At 35.2% G+C, this 21116-nt stretch overlaps 1 protein-coding gene across 2 annotated transcripts in view; it reads left to right on the forward strand.

The window, feature by feature from the left end:
- COL24A1 (collagen type XXIV alpha 1 chain) overlaps positions 1-21116 on the forward strand; it is a 323524-nt gene that overhangs the window by 70397 nt on the left and 232011 nt on the right. For both annotated transcript variants that reach the window (XM_079777790.1, XM_079777791.1), the window contains exons 9-12: positions 176-229; positions 1374-1418; positions 10107-10160; positions 13517-13561. In XM_079777790.1, the coding sequence (XP_079633916.1) occupies positions 176-229; positions 1374-1418; positions 10107-10160; positions 13517-13561 (198 nt within the window). The remainder of the gene's footprint in view (positions 1-175; positions 230-1373; positions 1419-10106; positions 10161-13516; positions 13562-21116) is intronic.

Below are 21116 nucleotides of genomic sequence, written 5' to 3' on the forward strand. Positions count from 1 at the left end.
AGTTTTATTTATTTTTATTTAGCAATTTGGGCTCATTTTTATTTCAAACAAGTGATTTCAATCAGTATTTTTATGAGGAAAATTTTCTTTCCAAACTTGGGTATTATGAATGCATCAAGTTTGTTTCTTTGGGCTTCTTTTGACTTTGTTGTACTTTATTTATTTTACATTTCAGGGAATTCCAGGATTCACTGGTAATATTGGTTCACCTGGTTATCCTGGCAGGCAGGTGAGGTAACTATATTTATACTTCTCCTTTTTTGTTTGTCTTCATTAATATATTGTATGTTCTGATTTTGAGAATTAATGTTCAAATGATAATTGGTTTATTTTTTTTAAATAATGAATTACTCAGAGCAAAATAATTTCAAAATCAAAACTGTAAAAATCCATCAAAAATTTTACTGCAGAAAGTATTGTTTAAAGTGGGGTTGTGTTGTAAAGCTGTTTGACATGATATACTTTCAAAATTAAAATGCTCAAGGGTCTAATAAGATCTTAAAATAGCCCTGCTGCTGATTTTACAATACTGCCACTGACAAAAATGAAGTAATGGTAAGACTCTGTATAATAAACATCATTTTTAAATAACACAGCTATAAAAGCTTGGGATACTGTTGGCAGTGCTATATATGCCACTACCTAATACTTTTATCTGAACTAAATTTAATCTCTGTATACTGTTTTGAAATGCATTTTAATCATTTTATATTTATTTCCCTCTAATTTCTTGCTTTGTTACTTCATGTAGACTAATAGTGGAACACATTTTTTCCCCTAGGTTTTCATGAATTGATTACTGACTCTTGAAATTAATTATACATTTATAATAGCTTTTTTGTTATTAAGAATGAGAGAAACAAAACTGCCAAAAATAATCTATTAGAAAATTTCAATTTTTTGGTTTTTAAAAGTACATGAAAGGTATTGCATATTAGAGTCTTACCATCAAGTGATGATTTATGTTATATGAAAAATATAAAATATACTGTAAATACTCAAATATATGAACATTGAAGTTAAATGTTTATTTATTTTTTTAAATTATGGGAATATATTTTAGATAAGTTAATTACAAGTGTTTTAAAAGAACAGTTTTCCAATGAGAATAATTTAATAAAAATATTTTTTGTATCTGATGTGTTAATTTACTTTATTTAGATACCTAAAATATTTTTGTATATAGATTATATACATTGCCTCTTTTGGTTCTGAAATTATAAAATTCCTTGAACATATATAGTCTGCATTAAGCATACAGAGTTTTATAATTGTGAAAATGACACCTCTTTATATGTCCTTCTTATTAATCTGTTTATAAACAACTCTAAAAAGTACTTGAGTCTGATGATGATGTCTTTTATTCACACTAGGGTCTAGCTGGCCCTGAAGGTAATCTAGGTCCTAAAGGTGTACGAGTAAGTAACCATTTTCATCTTTTTGTTAATTATGCATGCATAATAGTAGAATGAAATATATAAAATAATTATCATTTTCACCCCTTTTAGGAACTTTGAATGTAATGTAAGTTTAGCCTGAAAAGAATTATACTTGTTCAATAGATATTTTTTTTCTATTAAGGCCACAGAAAGTAGTCTTATAGTAGTAGGTTTTATATCATGTTGATAATTCTTACCTCATTTACATCATTTTGCTAGCTCCTAGAAAAATACCTGGTGTGTTAGAATATGCTATGTAAATATTTGTATTATTATTTATATGCAAGCATATACAGAGATAAGAAATTATGAAAAATGAAGAGGCAAAGAAATTCTTATTAGTTTAAGGCTGAGATAATATGACATAAAACCATCTGGAGTAGAGAAATATCTGCAAAGAAGGAAATAAACATCATATCAAGAACATGTCACTTGCTCTTCCAAACCATTAAAGGAGTTATTAACCACTTTTAATCATTAAGGAAGTAAAAAGAATTACTGTCATATGTTATGTAATATACTATAAATTAACACCAAGTTGGTTCTAGGAAATATTAGTAAAAGTATACTAAAATTTTGTTTTAAAATGTCTCCATTTTATAATCAGTTGTTCTCCAGAATCTATATCTGTTGCTTATATTATTTAAAATACTTTTTTGAAATAAATGCATGAAGTATTTAAACTTTTAAAATTCTTAAAACATTTTCAAATACTTTCATATGTATTTTCTTCTTTTATTTTGCTATCAATCATATAAAGTAGAACAGGTATATTATCTCCATTTTATAATTTAGAAAAAAATAAGCTAAAGAACTTATGTGATTTGGCAAAGTCATGGCTGGCCAGAACTAGAACCAAATCTTCTCACCTTAGCTACTCTTTCTGCATATCCCGTGCTGTCTCTACACTTGCAAAGGGAAAATATATTGGGGGAAAGTCATGCATTTTTTATTAGAAGCTATACTAAAAGCACATGTTGACTTGAATTCAGGAAACAAGAAGAGATTAGAATTTAAAAACATGGGCTTTGAAGTTAGGTCTGCTTTCTTTCTTTGTTTGTTTTTTCCCCTTAACTTCTCCTTCCCTAGATTTGTGACTTTAGATATAATTCATCCCTTCTCTTTTATTTTTTTAATCTTATTAAATACTGATAATGAAACTTACCTTTAAGTATTTACAAAAACTACCTGAGCTTAATATTCTTAAAGCACAGTACCTAGCACATACCATGCGTTTCCTATGCAGATTATTATATTACTAGGGGCCTGGTGCACGAAATTTGTGCACTGGGGGGGAGGGTGTCCCTCAGCCCAGCCTGCATCCTCTCCAATCTGGGACCCCTCAGGAGATGTCTGACTGCCAGTTTAGGCCCGATCCCAGTTGGACATCCCTCTCACAATCCGGGACTGCTGGCTCCTAACTGCTCGCCTGCCTTCCTGCCTGATTGCCCCTAACTGCTTCTGCCTGCCAGCCTGATCACCCCCTAACCACTCCCCTGCTAGCCTGATTGATGCCTAACTGCTTCCCTGCCAACCCGATCGCCCCCAACTGCCCTTCCCTGTTGTCCCGGTCTCCCCCAACTGCCCTCCCCTGCCAGCCCAGTCACCCCCAACTGCCCTCCCCTGCAGGCCTGGTCACCCCTAACTGCCCTCCCCTGCTGGCCTGATCGCCCACAAGTTCCCTCCCCTGCTGGCCATTTTATGGCGACCATCTTGTGACCACATGGGGGTGGCCATCTTGTGTGAGGGCGTAATGGTCAATTTGCATATTACCTCTTTATTATATAGGATTATTGAACTTGGGAGTTTCTTCTGTGCATGAGCTAATAACTCCAAGACATGTTATTTGGCACTATGTGCTTTTCTCTAACTGCATTTTCTCATCTTGCTTCAGTGATTCCTATAACTCTTAATTCTTCTTCATGTCATCTTTGTATTGTAATATACATCCTTTTGTTGTTGCTCCCCTGCCCCATGCTTTTGAATTGAAAATTATTGTCTAGGTTGTAACCATTTTTAAGTTGCACTTTTAGGTTTGGGTGGCCAGCTTCATAAAAGGATTTTTTTTTAAATATATTTTATTGATTTTTTTTTACAGAGAGGATGGGAGAGGGATAGAGAGTTAGAAACATCAATCAGCTGCCTCCTGCACACCCCCTACTGGGGATGTGCCCGCAACCAAGGTACATGCCCTTGACCGGAATCGAACCTGGGACCTTTCAGTCCGCAGGCCGACGCTCTATCCACTGAGCCAAACCGGTTTTGGCCATAAAGGGATTTTTAAAAGAAGAATCCTAGCTAATAAAAGAGTAATATGCAAATTGACCATACCTCCGCTACACCCACAAGCCATGCCCACAAGCCACGCCCACAAGCCAATCAGGAGCGAATATGCAAATAAACCCAACCAATATGGCTGCGGCCATGGAGAGCAGGAGGGAGGCTTGGGTTTCCCCAGCAATGGAGGAAGCCAAGCTTTCCGCCTACCCTGGCAGGCCTAGGCCTCCACTCCAGGCTACAAAGTTTCAATGATAGAAGATAAATATATCCCAACAAAAATGGCTGCAGCCACGGAGCTGGAGAGAGCAGGAGGCTAGGGTTGCCCCTGGAGATGGATGAAGCTAAGCTTTCTGCCTGCCCAGGCCTCCACTCCAGGCTACAAAGTTTTAATTACAGAAGATAAATAAATCCCAACAAAAATGGCTGCGGCCACGAAGTGAGTAGGAAGCTTGGCTCCACTCAAGGCTACAAAGTTTCAATTATAGAAGATAAATAAATCCCAGATACCAGGACCTCCGCTTGGGTTGTCGGGGTGTGTGGCCGGCCTACAAACCACCACAGGCTCCTCGCCCAGGCCACCCCATGCCCCAAGGGAACCCCCACCCTGATCCAGGACACCCTTCAGGGCAAACCAGCTGGCCCCCACTCATGCACCAGGCCTCTATCCTATCTAATCCTATCTAATAAAAGAATAATATGCAAATTGACCATCACTCCAACACACAAGATGGCTGCCCCCATGTGGTCAAAGATGACTGCCCCCATGTGGACACAAGATGGCCACCACAAGATGGCCAGCAGGGGAGGGCAGTTGGGAGGGACCAGGCCTGCAAGGGAGGGTAGTTGGGGGTGATCAAACCTGCAGGGGAGGGCAGTTAGGGGTGACAAGGCCGGCAGAGGAGGGAAGTTGGGGGCGACTGGGCCTGCAGGGGAGAGCAGTTGGGGGGAACCAGGCCTGCAAAGGAGGGCAGTTAGGGGTGACCAGGCCTGCCGGGGGGGATAGTTAGGGGCAAACAGGCTGGCAGGGGAGCAGTTAGGCATCAACCAGGCTGGCAGGGGAGTGGTTAGGGGGTGATCAGGCTGGCAGGCAGAAGTGGTTAGGGGCAATCAGGAAGGCAGGCAGGTGAGCAGTTGGGAGTCAGCAGTCCTGGCTGAGGGAATCTGATTGTGAGAGGGAATCTGATTGCCCGTTTAGGCCCGATCCTACCATGATCGGGCCTAAACAGGCAGTTGGACATCTCTTGAGGGGTCCCATATTGGAGAGGGTGCAGGCTGGGCTGAGGGACACCCCCTGCCCCCCGTGCACAAATTTCGTGCACCGGGCCTCTTGTACATATATAATCTTTTCTGATTGATTTAATTTTTAAAATGTTCTTTTGGGAGAGTGAGAGGAATCAGGAGAGCCATTTGTCTAGGTCTCACATTCACAAATGGTCTCAAATATAGATTTTAAAAAATCTTTATTGTTGAAAGTATTACATACGTCCCCTTTTTCTCCCACTGACTCCTTCCAGCTGCCCATGCCCTATTATCTGTGTCCATGGGTTATGCATATATGTATGCATACAAGCTCTTTGGTTGATTACTTCCTACCCACCCACCCTCCCTCACCTTCAAATGTAGATTTTTGACATTAAGACCAAATATAGTTAAAAAGACTGAAATAACAAAAACACACTGAGAAGTTAAAGGGAATATTTTTTATTTAATTTGTGTCCTATTACTGGACTATGCCACATGTAATCCACTTTAAATTAATATTTTTATAAATCGTGATAAATGATCTTCTGACTGGTACTGTTATTTGATTGCATTAATTGTTGTTAAGATGATTACTTTTTAAATGTAAGTGTTTAAAGCAGACAATCATTTGTAATCCTCATTTGGCCTTTCTTTGAGTATAGTATGCTGGCTGCCTCATGGAAGTAGACGTGTGTAGGGCCACTCCTGATATTTTAGTTACCCTGCTGGTGACCAAAATTGCCTCCAACTGGATATACAACCTTCAGCCCCAAAAGCAAAAACTTATGTGTTGTTATTATTTTTTTTGTTACCGTATTTTCTGGCGTATAAGATGACTGGGCATATAAGATTTTCCTGGGTTAAAAAGTCGTCTTATATGCTGGAAAATATGGTACATGCTGAAATTGGTTCTCGGCATAAAATATGTGTTAAAAATAGCTAATGTACCGTATTTTCCGGCATATAAAATGACTTTTTAACCCAGGAAAATCTTATATGCCCAGTCGTCTTATATGCCGGAAAATACGGTATTTGTTTCATTACACAGTAAACTCTAGCTTAGTAGTGGTGTTTTGAGAATGACTACAAACACCTGTGTGATTTCTTTGGTGGGTGTTCCTGACATTTTACAATTCTATTAGAATCAGTATAGCATTTATCAAAAAACCTTTAAAATTATTATGTAATTACTCACAGCACTGTTCCTTTTAAAGTCTTTAATGTAAAATATTGTGCTTGTACCCTAAACAGGCTATGTCGAGTAGAGGCTGACTTTTCAGCTTCCTAGTTCTCAATAATTAGTTCACCAATATGTGTATACCAGTTAGGGTGTCTTTCTTTTATTTATAAGCAAAACTCCAATTGTATACATTAAGACAAAAGTTAGTTGTTTTTAAACTTGAAACCATCTGTAGCTAATGATTCTGAATATACATGCAGCTTGTCATCATATTCCTAAATGTTTAGAGTTAGAAATAATTTCAAATGCTTCATTTTAAAAGAAACCTTCCTTATTCTCTAGATGCTTGGCTTTCAAGGAAACAAATTTCTTATAAGGGTGTTTCACTTGTTAAAGTTAAGTAGCAAGAAACAAATTCTTTCTCTTTTATTTTATTTTTTGCTAGTTCATGTAATCTGTAGAGCATAGGGAATTTTAAAGGTGGTTTTCCTTGTCAAAGGAAAGTGTTCCTCTTACTATGGCAACAGCTAAGTAGCTTTCACATTCAGGATAAATCCCTCCAGGCTACTTGGAAATGATTCCAGAGACATTTACTTTTAAATAATGTGACAGAATATATACAGGGGTGGGCAATAGTAGGTTTACAGATATTCATATGGAAAATAATACATTTTTAATAAACTTTGTGTTTTGTGTACTCACAACTATAAACCTACTTTCAGCACCCTTGTTTAACATCAAATTTGCCATATGAACCAATTTTAAATGTTCATTTTAGTGGTGTCTTAGTTCATGCTGCTATAATAAAAATACCACAGACTAGATGGCTTAAACAATAAAGATTTATATCTCACAGTTGTGCAGTCTGGGAAGCTTAAGATCAAGGTGCTGGGGTCTGGTGAGGGACCACTTCATGTCTTGTAGACAGCCACCTTCTCACTTTCTGCTCACATGGCCAAGAGACTAATCATCTCTCAAATATTTTCTTAAAAGGGTACTAATCCCATTCATGAGGCTCTATCCTTTATGACCTAATTACCTTCCAAAGTCCCCACCTTCAAATACCACAGTATTGGGGATTAGGCTTCAACATATGAATGTTGAGGGGACACAAACATTCAGTTCATAGCAGGAGGCATTAAGTCCATTCACATTGTTGTGCAGCCATCACCACCATCTATCTCCAGAACTTTTTCATCCTCCCAAACTGAAACTCCAAACCCATTAAACAATAACTCCTCATTTTCTCTCTCTCCCCAAGACCCTGGCAACCATTCTACTCTGTCTATGCATTTGACTATGTACTTCATTTACATGTAATCATACATTATCTATCCTTTTGTGACTGGTTTATTTAATTTAGCGTGATTGTCTTCAAGGTTAATCCACGTTGTAGCATATGTCAGAATTTCCTTTTTAAGGCTGAATAATATTTCATTGTATGGATATTCCACATTTTGTTTATCTAGTCATCTGTTGAACATTTGTGTTTCTTCCGCCTTTTGACTTTTGTGAATAAAAAACCTGAATCCTTTCTTAATATATATTATTAGGGAAGAATTTACTCTAAAAGTCACCCATTCTCTGATTCAAATAAGTAGCCTTTATTTAGAATTTAGTGAAAATGGCCCCTTGTATCTCTCCTTCAATTTTTTTTATACCTTGGCTTTTCTCTGTATTTATAAAATCATTCTTCTCCCATTTCCATTTCAGTGTTTCTCTCTGGTTCAGTGATTATTTTTTGCTTGTTTTCTTCTCAGAGCTCTAGTCTATCCTTAAGGCTTCTGACCCACCTGGCCTTTAAATAATATATCTCTCTATAAGCTTCTATGAGTCTAACATTTCAATTCCCTGACAAGATAATTCGATTTGAATGCCTCTCATCACCATAGACTCAAATGACTAACAAAACTCATCCTTTCTACCAAACTCACCTTTCCTATTTGTTGTCCATAGAGACATATACAAAGACCTGTTAATATAATCCTAGTGAATTTTATAAGCTGCAAATTTGATTATATAAAGACTATGCCTAATTTTTTTTAAATGGCCCACAGTAAATTCCAAACTTTGATCATTACTATTTTTTAACTTCACCTCTTGCCTGCCAACCACATAGAACTATTTGCAGTTTAATGAAAATGCAGTATCATTTCATTCCTATTGATTGATTGATTGATAGTATATTACTAGTCCTACCTGGAATGTCTTAAAGACTCAGCCAAAATGTTTCCTTCTTTATAAAGCTGAATCTTCCCTCTAGACCAAGTTGGTCATTCTGCCTCCAAAGTTTCCATTTCATATTACATTTATCATATCACGTATCACATACTCACAAAATAATTCTCAAATGATATTACAATTATTTATTTGTTTGACCCTTGTTCCTAATAAACTCTGAACTTCTTGAGGGTACTGATTCTCTTATTCATCTTTATAATCCCTGTTCCTCACATACACAATGGACACTAAAAATAATGTTTTGTGAATCAGTGAACCAGACTGATATTCCTTCAGATTTGACTGTTGAAAGAGCCTTCTAACAGATTTTCCTACAGTCAGTGTTTCCTGTCTTAACCTTTTGCACTCAGATATCGAGTGTGACTCGACATGGTTAGCATCGGTAGCAGCTCGTATGTCGAATTGTATTGAATGTATCAATAATTTGAAATATAAAAAAAATCCAAATAAGTAAGTTTGTATGAAAAGAAACTCCAGTTTTTTATTCTACTGCCGCACTTTGTAAAATCTGGGGTATTTAAAAAATTAAATCCCTAGTAGAATAAAGGAATCGAGAAAAAAGCAAGTGAGTGCAAGGGGTTAAAAGTATTCTGTATCTTGTCAACAGATTAATATTTTGGAAAAACTACTTGCAATCAGGGGATTACCATAATTCCCCAAAGTCAGTTGCTCCCAGTCTAAAATATAGTCTAAAATTCTTAGCCTAAAATTTAAGGTTCTCCTTAATATGGTCTCTTAACTATTATACATTTTATCTATTAAATTGGTGAAACAAGTTATTTGCCACAGGTGAGATATGTTAGGGTAAAGTACCTCACATAATTATTTATATGTCCTCCTTATTTCTCAGACCAATTGGAATCTTCCTGAGGGCACAATGGGTCTTTGCCTTATTCAAAGCATCTTGCACATGAAATTTGGTCAGTTATCATTTAAAAACACTCCCTGATCTCTCTCTCTATTATATCTCTGTTCACTATAATTATTCCGGTTGGAGTGTTCTTTCTCCCGCCTCTGCTTATCAAGATTTTACCTACTCTGTGGGCCTATCTCCAATGCGTCTCCTTTGAAACCTTCTTTGAGTGCCATGACCTCCTGCCACTTTACAATGAATCTCTTCCTCTCCTGTGCTTCTTTTTTTTGGTACTTGTTATAGTCTTTTGATACCTCCATCTTGCTTAAATTTTGATTGAGTATATACATGTATTTTCTGCCCTCTATAAAATTCAATGAAGAAAGGGATTTGGTCGTGTTGTGTGTTTTTTAAAATATATTTTTATTGATTTCAGAGAGAGAGGGAGAGGGAGGGAGAGAGAGACATCAATGATGACAGAGAATCATCAATAAGCTGCCTCCTGCATGCCCCCTACTGGGGATTGATCCCACAGCCTGAGCCCGAAACCTGGGCATGTGCCTTGATCGGGAATCAAACCCATAACTCCTGGTTCATAGGTCAAAGCTCAACCATTCACCCACACCGGCTAGTGGATTTGGTCTTGTTGATTTTTATTAGCCACCATGTCTTAAGTTATGTTCCCTACTTTTTTTCTTTAATGAAAAGATTGCTCTATAACTTCTGGAAGAAAAGCAATAAGGTAAAGGAAACATTCATAGTGTTAAGCTGTATAATTTCACATTGCTGGGAAGAAATTCAAGGATCTCTAATTTGGAATGACAAGGTGAATGTCTAAGTGAAATAATATAGATTGTTTGTTTACTTTAAGGGTTTCATTGGTTCTCCTGGGGAAGCAGGACAGCTGGGGCCTGAAGGAGAGAGAGTGAGTACGTTTTACATTACTTTTAGAGCGATGTGCATGTGGTGAAGTGCAGGAGGGTCAGAGACTCCTCTGTCAGGCAGGTCATCCTACTCAGTGATACACATATGGTGATGTACAGCAGGGTCATGAACTCCTGTGTCAGGCAGGTCATCCTACTGAGTGATATACACATGTTAATACACAATGGGGTCATGAACTCCTGTGTCAGGCACATCATCTTACTAATGAAGCAAGCCAGGTTTAAAACAAATCACCTACCAGAAATATAATTAGATTCTCTTAAATGTTACCAAATTTTGTTTTAAGAAAGTAAATGATACAAATATATATGGCTAGCTATTTTGAATTCAGTTAAAAAAACACAAATTGAAATATTAAAATCTAATTTTGAAAATTGTATTTTGTAATTCATTACTCTTTGATTCAAGTATAAACTCTTAGCAGGTCTTGTATTTTATAATGCAATAGGCAGCAAATAATTCAGAAGATGTATTTTTTGTTTATTTTAATAATGAAAGATAGCTATCCATAAATGTAGGTACTTATAAATAAAGATAGAATATTTGTAAAATAATGTTATATTTTTAAAAATTAATCAGATATGTACAGAGGCCTGGCATTCCAACTTCATCTTATCTAGTTTTAGGTGCCATAGCAGTTCAGTGATTTCTATTTGCGTACCTTCATTTACATTGTTAATATTAATTGAAAAAGTGAAATTAAATAATATCAGCATAACATAAGATTTGAAAGCAAAGAAAGTCATATTTAAAATTTAGCATTTAATTCTATTATTACAAGAATGCTATTGAAGCCAAAATTGTCCTTTCTGGAAACAAGTGAAAGTAAACCAGATCATTCTTTGCTAGATGAATTTTCAAATTTACAGTTTTTCAACTGAGTGAATTAAATTGCATTTTCTTGTTATTACTTGTGAATGCCCTTCCAGAGAAGAAATATTCAGAATTTAAACATGCTGTAAAGGCAATCAAAATGTTCATTCTTCTTTGGTGAGATGAGGTGAAGATTTGCCCTTGGGAAACATACAGGTCATTTCTTTCACTTGTAAAAATTATCTTCAGCATGATCCCAGCTAAGCTACTTACCTGCCTTGTGATACAGCAGTCTTGTATATGATGTTTCCAATCCATCATGCAAAGGACTCAGCTGCTTCTCATTGACCCAAAGAGGTATACACAGTTCCCATTGTTAATTACTCTGCTGCTCATGATACAATTCTTTCCTGACCTTTTGGCATGAACTTATTTCTAGTAACTGATATAATAAATAAGCCAAAGTTATAAGTCATTGCAAAATGTTACCATCTTAGATTTAAGGATCCCAGTGTTGACACTGACCTTCAATAGGCACACTGCCTGCAATCATATGCACTAGTTTTGACCAGTCTATATGAAAATATTAAGACCCTTGCAAATCATAAATATAAGTTCATTTTGTGATATTGTGCCTATCATGGTGCCATGTCCTAATATCATTTGGCTACTTAAAATTCTGATTAAAACCATAAATAATGTAACTAATGAGGTATCATTATTATGTTATAAAACATTTAAGTAGAGAAAAGCAGAAAAAAATAATGTAGTGCTAATCACTCCTGAAAATAAATGGAAAGAAAAAGTCCTTTCTTGAATTTAATAATATATATAATATTTATTTATGAAAAATATACACTGAGTGGCCAGATTATTATGAGTTGGCCGGCCTGCCTGCTGGTCGAACTCATGGTCGAGGGGACAATTTGCATATTAGCCTTTTATTATATAGGCTATACACTGAGTGGCCAGATTATTATGTGTTCAGAGATCATAATAATCTGGCCACTCAGTGTATATTTATTTATGAAAAATGATTATATAATTCTCTCTGCACTATCCTGAGATTTAGTGAAGCTACTAAAATTTTAGAAAATATCTGATTTAAGAAAATAAGGTTGGTGGTAGTCTATAAAGATGCATAAAGTACCAATGAAATTAATCCTAATGCTCACCTATAAACTCTTTTTTGAAGGAGACATCAGATAAGTATTTCTCAGACACTGTTGAGTTGAAAATAGGTGGATTACTTTAATCAATGATATTTTCAAACTTATCTATATATACTATTAATCCCAAGTTACATGGTTCTGACAGATTTCTTAGTTTCTAAGGCTTATAAGTAGTTATCAGTCTCAAAGTGGGTGCTTTGGACTGCAAGTTACAGAAAACCCCCAACTCAAACTGGCTTTAAAAAGGAGGACATTTTTAATAAGGATAATAGGGATAATAAATTATTTACTGAATGTTGATACATATGCAAAGCCCTATACAAATACTTCATATTAATGAGTTCACAATACCCAGTGAGATAGGGACTATTATTATCCTTACTATAGTTGAAGAAAATGAGGCACATAGAGAATGACTATATACTAGGATCAGAGCCAGGGTTTGAACACAAATATTCTGGCTCCATGGCCTCAGTGCTTAAGAACTATGCCCTGCTGCTTCTTACATGACCAGAAATCCACAGGTTAGGTGGGATCCAGGCACAGTAGGATTTTGAGCCCAATGATGTCATCATCCTTCTCCCTGCTTTGCCTTGTCTAATGTTGGCTTTATCCTAAGGCTTATCTCCCATGTGATTGCTAGGTTGACAGTGTACAGGCTAAATGTGCCCTTATTTATGTCCAGCCAGTGAGACATGGAGACAGAGGGGAGGTAATTGGCCCTTGGGTATGGAAAAGAAGACCTCCCTGTTGTCTGGTTGTGCCGAGTTTGGTTGTGTGCCTACCTGTGGACAAATAACTATCACCAGAGGAATGTTGGAATTCCGTTTGGAAGTACAGATGAGATGGATTCCTGAAAATGAAGAAAAGGGTTTGCTTCAGCTACATTAATACACTGAGTGGCCAGATTATTATGATCTCTGAGCGCATAATAATCAGGCCACTCAGTGTATATCCTATATAATAAAAGGCTAGTATGCAAATTGTCCCCTCAACCAGGAGTTCGACCAGCAGGCAGGCCGGCCAACCGCCCATGTCCTCTCCACCTGGCCAGGCTGGCTGGACCCCACCCATGCACGAATTCATGCACCAGGCCTCTAATATACATATATATATATATATATATATATATATATATATATATATATATATATATATATTAGTGGCCAGATTATTATGCATTCAGAGATCATAATAATCTGGCCACTCAGTATATATTGAAGAGTTTCTGAATATCTCACCAATTTAAAGAACACTTTATTTCTCTCTTTGGCACATTTCATTAATGTTTGAGAAAAAGTATCTAGCTCAATCATTTATTCAACAAATATTTCTTTTTTTTATATTCTAGGGTGTTCCTGGGATTCGTGGAAAGAAGGGTCTTAAGGGAAGACAGGTAGTTGAATTCTTGTTTCCTGAGGTTCAGTTAGAGCAATATAATCTAATTACATGTATGTTTCTCACTTATTAAAATATGAATGTGGTTATTCTCGTCCACAATCCATGTCATTCAACAGAATTTAACTTTTGCCACTTTAACAATCTAGCAAATACTACCTGAGAATGTGAAGGAAAATTTAGATTAAAAGTAATTTAAAAATTAACACTTCTAACCCATTTAATGTACCTTTTCCCCCATAACAAGGGGCTAAAGTGTCATAGAAAAAGACATAAACAATTTAAAACATTGATGATAACACTATTCACCCTTATGGTTTAGAAGTTTTTACAGGCCTGCTTCTTAGCTGAGAAACTACTTTGTTACAGCTTCTAATATTTTCAGGTTAAAGAAAAATCAATGAAAGTGAATTTCTCCAGATAATGTAATACTTCTGAGAGATGGGTGGACATTTTGACATCATCCAGTACCCTATTTAACCAATGAGAAAGCTGTGTGTGGTTCAGGGGAACATCCTCAGGTTATCCTGGCTGAGTCATTACAGCTAATCCGCCACCTGCTTTTCACGTGCGCTGTTTTTTACTACTATTCAAAGATACTGACTAGGGTGAGACATTCTGTGCTACACTGTTCTCTAGTCTCTGAGGAAGAAAATTGCTTTTCAGGATACCTTTCCTAAAATTTGGTGTATATAAATAAAATCTTGATGATGATGCTAAAGGATTGCATATCTCACCAGAATATTTAAATTGTTTTAAAGCATTTTATCCATTGAGCGTTGCAATAGTTCTTAAAAGTAGATGTTAAAAGGCTTGCTCAGAATCACATAGTTAAAATTGGTAAAATCAAGAATTGAGCCCAGCTCCTCTGAATACAAATCCAGGACCCTTTTCCTTACTTCTTAGGTATTTCTGCTGACTGTCTTCTACTCATTGCTTAGAAGAGCATTATTTATTTTTTCCTGTTTTTTAGACAAAATATGATAAAAATTACTTTAAAGTTTCACTTTAAAGGCTTTAATGTATTAAGATTGAACTTACCAAACTCTTAAAGTATAAAAAAATAAGCCAAACATTTTTTTCTTGCACTTACATTCAACTTTAAGACTAATCATGTAGCAACAACTGAGCTGTTACCATTCCCATCTTTACCACTGCTTATTCTCAAGCACTGTGCTAAATGTTTTGTATGCCATCTAATTACACTCTACTTTACTTCAAAATGTTAAAATGTAATTTCTTTATGTTTTAGCCCTTAAACACAAATACTTCTCCATTTATTATGTGTTAAATATTTAAATTAAATATGCAAATGTAGGCTGTCTCAAAATTGACAGTAGGTTAAGTATATCTTCATTATTTTTGTATTCTCCATCTGTGCTTAAATTTTTCCCATTCTTTTATCAAAGTATGCTGTCAGTAGAACAAATTAAGTTATTTATGCCACTATATAAATTACTTCCAATGTTTAAAATATTACCTTACCTATTAGCAATTATATTTTAAACGTAGTTTAAGACAAATTAAGTAATCTGCAATGGTGAAATTTTAGGGATTGATGAAAAATATTTTCTCAGAGCTCTTCTGATATGTCAGTTCAGTAGCTCCCAACTTTACTAATGTCACTGGTCTTATATAAATAGTAATTTTATCTTGGCAATATATAGGTAATATCTAGTTTGCTACTCCACAATGAACTATAAAATTATTTATGGAAATTTATAGATAACTTCTGGGTTTCTTACACCGGGGGAATTATAAAATTATCCAACACATGCTATTTATTTCAAAAGGGTAGTTCAAGAAAAACTGGAAAATCAGTACTGGGTTCTTTGTTTGATTATACTCTTCTTTATATTACAAAATCTGTAAAATTTTACTGATTTAAAAATGTATGCTTTTGTAATAGATTTAGATCCTTAGAAAAATTATATTTGAAGAATACATGTATCCTATTTTTTCTAAATAGTGTTTATAATAGAAAATTTGTCTGATGCTGTAATATATCATGTATACTATATATATATATTTTTTTGTCTTTGCCACAAAATGATTTGGCCATGTTTATGAGGAAATTGCTGTGCTTAGAGTAAGATACAGTTACAGCCGCAAGGAAATTATGCCAAGGCTGACCTCACAGACTCTTCCAGAATATTAGCCTATGTGTAAGGCTCCCTTATGTCCTGTTCATTTTAAGTAAAATCATCTTCAGATAGCTTTGACATTATGTAAGGGCAAACATATTAGCATGGGGTATTATGCATCATGAGAAACTTGTATTTGTCAGTTTAGGTGATTAAAATCCCATAAGAAGAATGGTCTCATTGCTGTTTAAGTAACAGTAAAAAGAAAATATCTTTTGATATGTCCATTCTCTATGATGTGGAAAATGTTAGTTATGTGGAATTCTAATATGGCCATTTTCTTTTGGTAATCTATTAAATTGTGTGTGCTATTTGTTGTTATCTGTAAAGTAGACATTCAAGTACAGAAGCAGAACTAAAGGATTCCAGGCCTCCATAAAAACGGTGACAGAAATGCATATTGCAGTAACCTAGAAAGGTCGAAATATGAAAGTGCCTTTATCTAAGACACTTTTTGCTATACAAATGTCAAAGACTGTTACTTCCAGTTTTCTGCTATTTCAGAACTATTTACAACTGTGGGCTGATGCTTCATTAGGCTACTCCTGCTTTGTGGATCCTACATTATTTAATTTACTATCATTAGTATGAATATTATGAAAAGATGTATTTTATTTTCAGTATTACTCCCCTTTAACTGAATTAGTCTTTTTGTATTTCAAATGAGCTTGTTTCCTCAAATTTTAGGTAGCTAGAATTATTAGTCTTATGAACATAGAATATTATGATTCAATTTTAAGTAATTATTGTTACATAATTTGTAGAATAACTGTAGCTCTTTATAGATAACTTTTTAAGCCCTTTATAGATAACTTTTTAACATTTTACACTTAGATTTTTAAAGTTTCTGAAATTAAGGCCAGAAACTGATAAAATAGATTACTTCCCTTTCTGTATTATGTGTAATATGGAACACTCTGACAGTCAATATAGTGAAAGTAATGGGCATAGAAAACTTCGAAGTCCAAGTTCAGGTCTTTCTAAATTTAATCAAGGTGAGCTTTTTTGGAATGCAGAGTTGGTTTCTAACTTGTGTACTGAAGATCTATGTTTGATATTAATAATTTACAAAATATTTAAATGTATACATGTTGATATTGTGTTATATGTAACATAATCATAGAGGAGTGGTGAAAATCCTGTTTATAGCTGTTCAAGAGTTAGTAATATTGCCAAGCTTAGGTTTTGAAAGATGTTGCTATAAATCATATAGTCATATAGCTGGCCAAATGGTCACTTATTTTCCTGAGTAAACATTAAGCATGGAATTAAGCAGTTGTGAGCCAACTTCCTAGTGATGTCTGTATTTCTTAAAATAAAATTATAGGTTCACAAGTAAAAGATATCTTCTCTTAGACAGTAGAAATATTATATGAATGCTATTGAAAATGGATACATTATAAATAACATATTATTTTGGTTATTCAAGAGTTATTTATTATTTAGCCTCATACTGGTATTTTTAAATTTAATGTTTGTGTTAAAAGTTGTTTCACATTAAATCTTACTTCCCAGAAAACTCTTTTTTCCCCAAAATAAAACATTGTGCTTACTCAGTGTTTAGGAATCGAGTTGATATTTGTAACAAAATCTGTTTTTGTTTTCAACAGGAAGAGTAGGAAAACTGGCTTTGTTAGGAATTTGGTTTATTTTAGGATGAAAGAGTATATAAAAATAATTATATTAACAAATTCATTTGTTCCTTGATCTTAGATTGTTGGTATTTGAGAATTTTTTCTTGCTTGTATTATAAGCTATTTATGATTTCAAGATCTTAGTATAAAGTACTTACTAATCACTATAATTATGTTTAAAACCTCATGTAATCAGTTACATGTTAGTCAATAATGTGTAGTCATGCTTTTGGATATAAGATACAGTTCTTATCTCTTCCTCTCCTCCCCTCATACATGCCCTACATTGGATCAAAATCTTTATGGTCAGTTAATACTAGAGGATAGCCACAGGGTTCTAGATGCATTCAGTAGAACCAGCCTTTGAAGATGAGGAAGCCCAGGACACTGCTAATTCATTCTTTTCACTGTCTGTGAAAAGAACTCAAATCCTTTCTCCAGAGATCTATCTAAATATGGTGGTAGACAATCTTTATTGGTCATACCTCTTTTTATTATTTTTTTAATCTTCACCGGAGGACGTGCTGCTTTTTTTTTTTTTTAATTGAGTTTAGGAAGAGGCGAAGGGAGAGGGAGAGAGAAACATTAATGTGATAGTGAAACATCCATCGGTTGCCACTCATACTCCCCCTCCTGGGGACTGAACCTGAAACCTGGGTATGTGCCCTGACTGGGAATCGAACCCATGACCTTTCTGTGTACAGGACGATGCTCCAACAAACAGCCACACTGACACTGGCCAGGGCTGGTCAGAACCTTTTAAACACCATAGAACTACTATTCTATTTTACATGCTTTGTTGTCTTTATTTGAGAAGCTTCTTGGAACATATCTGATATGAGTCAGTTTCCTTAAAAGCATAAAACCATCCACTGATTTATAATAAAAAAGAAGAATGCTATTTTTAAAAAACAGGGAAAGAACAGAAAGAAGATTTATATGTATTTGTTCACTTCAGATTTTATATATATTACATAATTCCAAGTCGTTTCCTTTCTAATGCAAAGTTTTTAGACTACATCCTGTAGTGCCACAGTCAGGATTTCTACAGTTGCTTTGAAAGAGAGCATTTTACAGGACAGTTCCATAGACCTAAAATACATGCCAGAACTGACTTGCCTGGATTGAAGATAAACATGAAATTAGAGATTGGGAGTTTTACTCTAAACAACTCTCAAACTGTTGTCAAAATATAGAGGTTTTAGCCATGGCTGGATTAGCTCAATGAATAGAGCGTCGGCCTGCGGACTCAAGGGTCCCGGGTTTGATTCTGGTCAAGGGTACATGCCTGGGTTGTGGGCTCAATACCCAGTAGGGGGCATGCAGGAGGCAGCTGATCAATGATTCTCATCATTGATGTTTCTTTCTCTCTCTCTCTCTCTCTCTCTCTCTCTCTCTCTCTCTCTCTCTCCCTTCCTCTCTGAAATCAATAAAAATATCTTTAAAAATATATAGAGAGGATTTCTCCCCCACCCCCACCCCTCTCTAGAAGAAGGTACGGGGGCCTGGGTAGAGGTGGGCAAAGGGGAGGAAAGTGGGGACATCTGTAATAGTGTCTACAATAAAAACGAAGTTAAAATAAATATTTTGTAACAGAAAAATAAGGAGTTTTTCAGACCTGATAGGAATAGATTATTTTTAAAAATCATATTACATTTAAAGTTTGACAAAGAGAACAAGTGTACTCCGTTTTCTTCCTATGAAAATCAAAATATCACACCCTTGCAAGAGTGGAGGCATTGTAACACTCAACTGTGTTCTAATTCTAGAAAGGAGTGTCTCCTCTTCTTTTCTTACATATCCTTCTGTTACAAGACTCTGTTTAAAGGAAACTGTATTTTGGCTTCTAACTCTAGTGTTAAAATTTCAGGATATAAAATCCTTCTGTTAGACATCTGTTATTAGTTTCTATCTTTAGCTCAAGAGCATCTTAAATTTGTATTGCACAGTAGTATTTCATATACATACATTTCATGGAAACTTTGGAGACGGTGTTTTCTTTTGCCTAAGAAAAGGTTGCATTTAATTCTATCATAAAGTACTACTGTTGCTAGAGCATTAGGAAAACTCATTAATTTTTCAATGATTCTGCCTCTTTCAGGAAAAATATATTTTTCTGGATTCTGTTTTACTGGGTATAGTTCATAGTAACTATATTTGGCTAACTATAGCTTAACAAGAGCCCAAGACATTGAATTAAACCTACTTTCAAGTTTGGGACAGGTACTGCTTAGAAGAATACTCAATGATGTACAGTTGGTATTTTGGGGGAAGGCTAGGCGGAGCTAGTTTTCATAGTTCTGCCAACAAGTGGAAATTCAGCCAGGCAGTTATTTTCAGGGCAGATACATTAAGAAAAAACGTGGAGAATCTTGTAGGTTATCAAAACCAGGAATGTGAGAGTGTGAGTACAAATATGACAGTGAGATTTGGCTTGTCTTTAGGGACTGAATTCTCTGTGTGGAAAAATGGTAAGAATAAGGTGAGGGCCCTAGTGATTGAGGGATAGGACATGATACTCTGTACCAAACCTGGTTCTTGCACACAAGAATAAGTGAGACTCCAATTCCTAGAGTTGTTTAGAGTAAAACTCCCAGTCTCCAATTTCATGTTGGTACAAGGTTGTAACCAATCTTTAAGAATAAGGCAGGGACTTGACTCTGAGAACTGAGGTCCAAATCAAAGCTAGGTTAGCAATAAGCCTGACTTGATGCTAAGTGTCTGAGAATTGGACTAGAATTCCTTACATTCCTACCTAAGTTTAAAATTAGTCCCAACTATCAGGACATGGTTGGCCCTTGAAGTGCAGATCAAATTGTCCTACCTGTGAGGAAAAGAAGGGGGCAGAAACTGGATCATAGCAGAGTACTCCACACTGGAGCCTTTTCCTACAGTAATTGTGTTTCCCTTTGAAGGATTTTAAAACACCAGGATTTCTTGGTAATATGTATTCATATGTAGAACATGTAGAATTCACTTCTAGGGGTTTTTTGTGTGTTTTCGTTTGTTTGTTTTTAGTATTTCTAATCCTAGATAATTTAGTGTGATCATCTCTTTTCATTGCCTAGTCTTGGAAAAAAGTTCAATTTCTGTTTTTATTGCTGATGCCTATTTAGTGTATATTCCTTTTATGATTATTTTTATCTATCTCTTTTTTAGATCAAACATGTTTCTAAATCTTCATTCTTTAGAAAGAGCAAAATATGTTCATAGTTAACAAAAAAAGTTTGCATTGCTTTTATGTTTTTAAATTTTACAAATCTGGGCATGAATATTTTATGACTATCTTGGTCCTCATATTTCTCTAAATATTATATATGTTGTATTTTTTTCTGATTTCTATGTAGAAGTTGGAAAATAATCCTTTTACTAGACTCCCTAAGCAATAAGTTTCCCACTGTTTCAAGATATTTACTTATACTACTGAGTGTAGTATCTATGTGTGTTCTAAAATATTAACACACATATTTTCAGACATATGAAGTCTGGAATACTTCTTTTGTTTTTAGTGTTTGAAAACGATCATTTTTGGTAATAGTACCATTGTTAGACCCAGACAAAGAGAGAAATTTGATCTGGGATCTGCACTTTTGAAGGCCCTGGACATCATGAACAAATAAATGTATTTACTAGTAAGAGTACCCTTGTTCCTCAGGATCCAGCACATATCATTGGCAAAGTAACCCTAGACATCTATTTGTGTTACTATGTGTTAGTTATCTATTTCTGTGTAACAGAATACCTGTTAGTGGTTTAAAACAGCAATAAATATATA

The sequence above is a fragment of the Cnephaeus nilssonii genome, assembly GCF_951640355.1.
Source record: "Cnephaeus nilssonii genome assembly, chromosome: 7".
Taxonomy (NCBI): Eukaryota; Metazoa; Chordata; class Mammalia; order Chiroptera; family Vespertilionidae; genus Cnephaeus; species Cnephaeus nilssonii.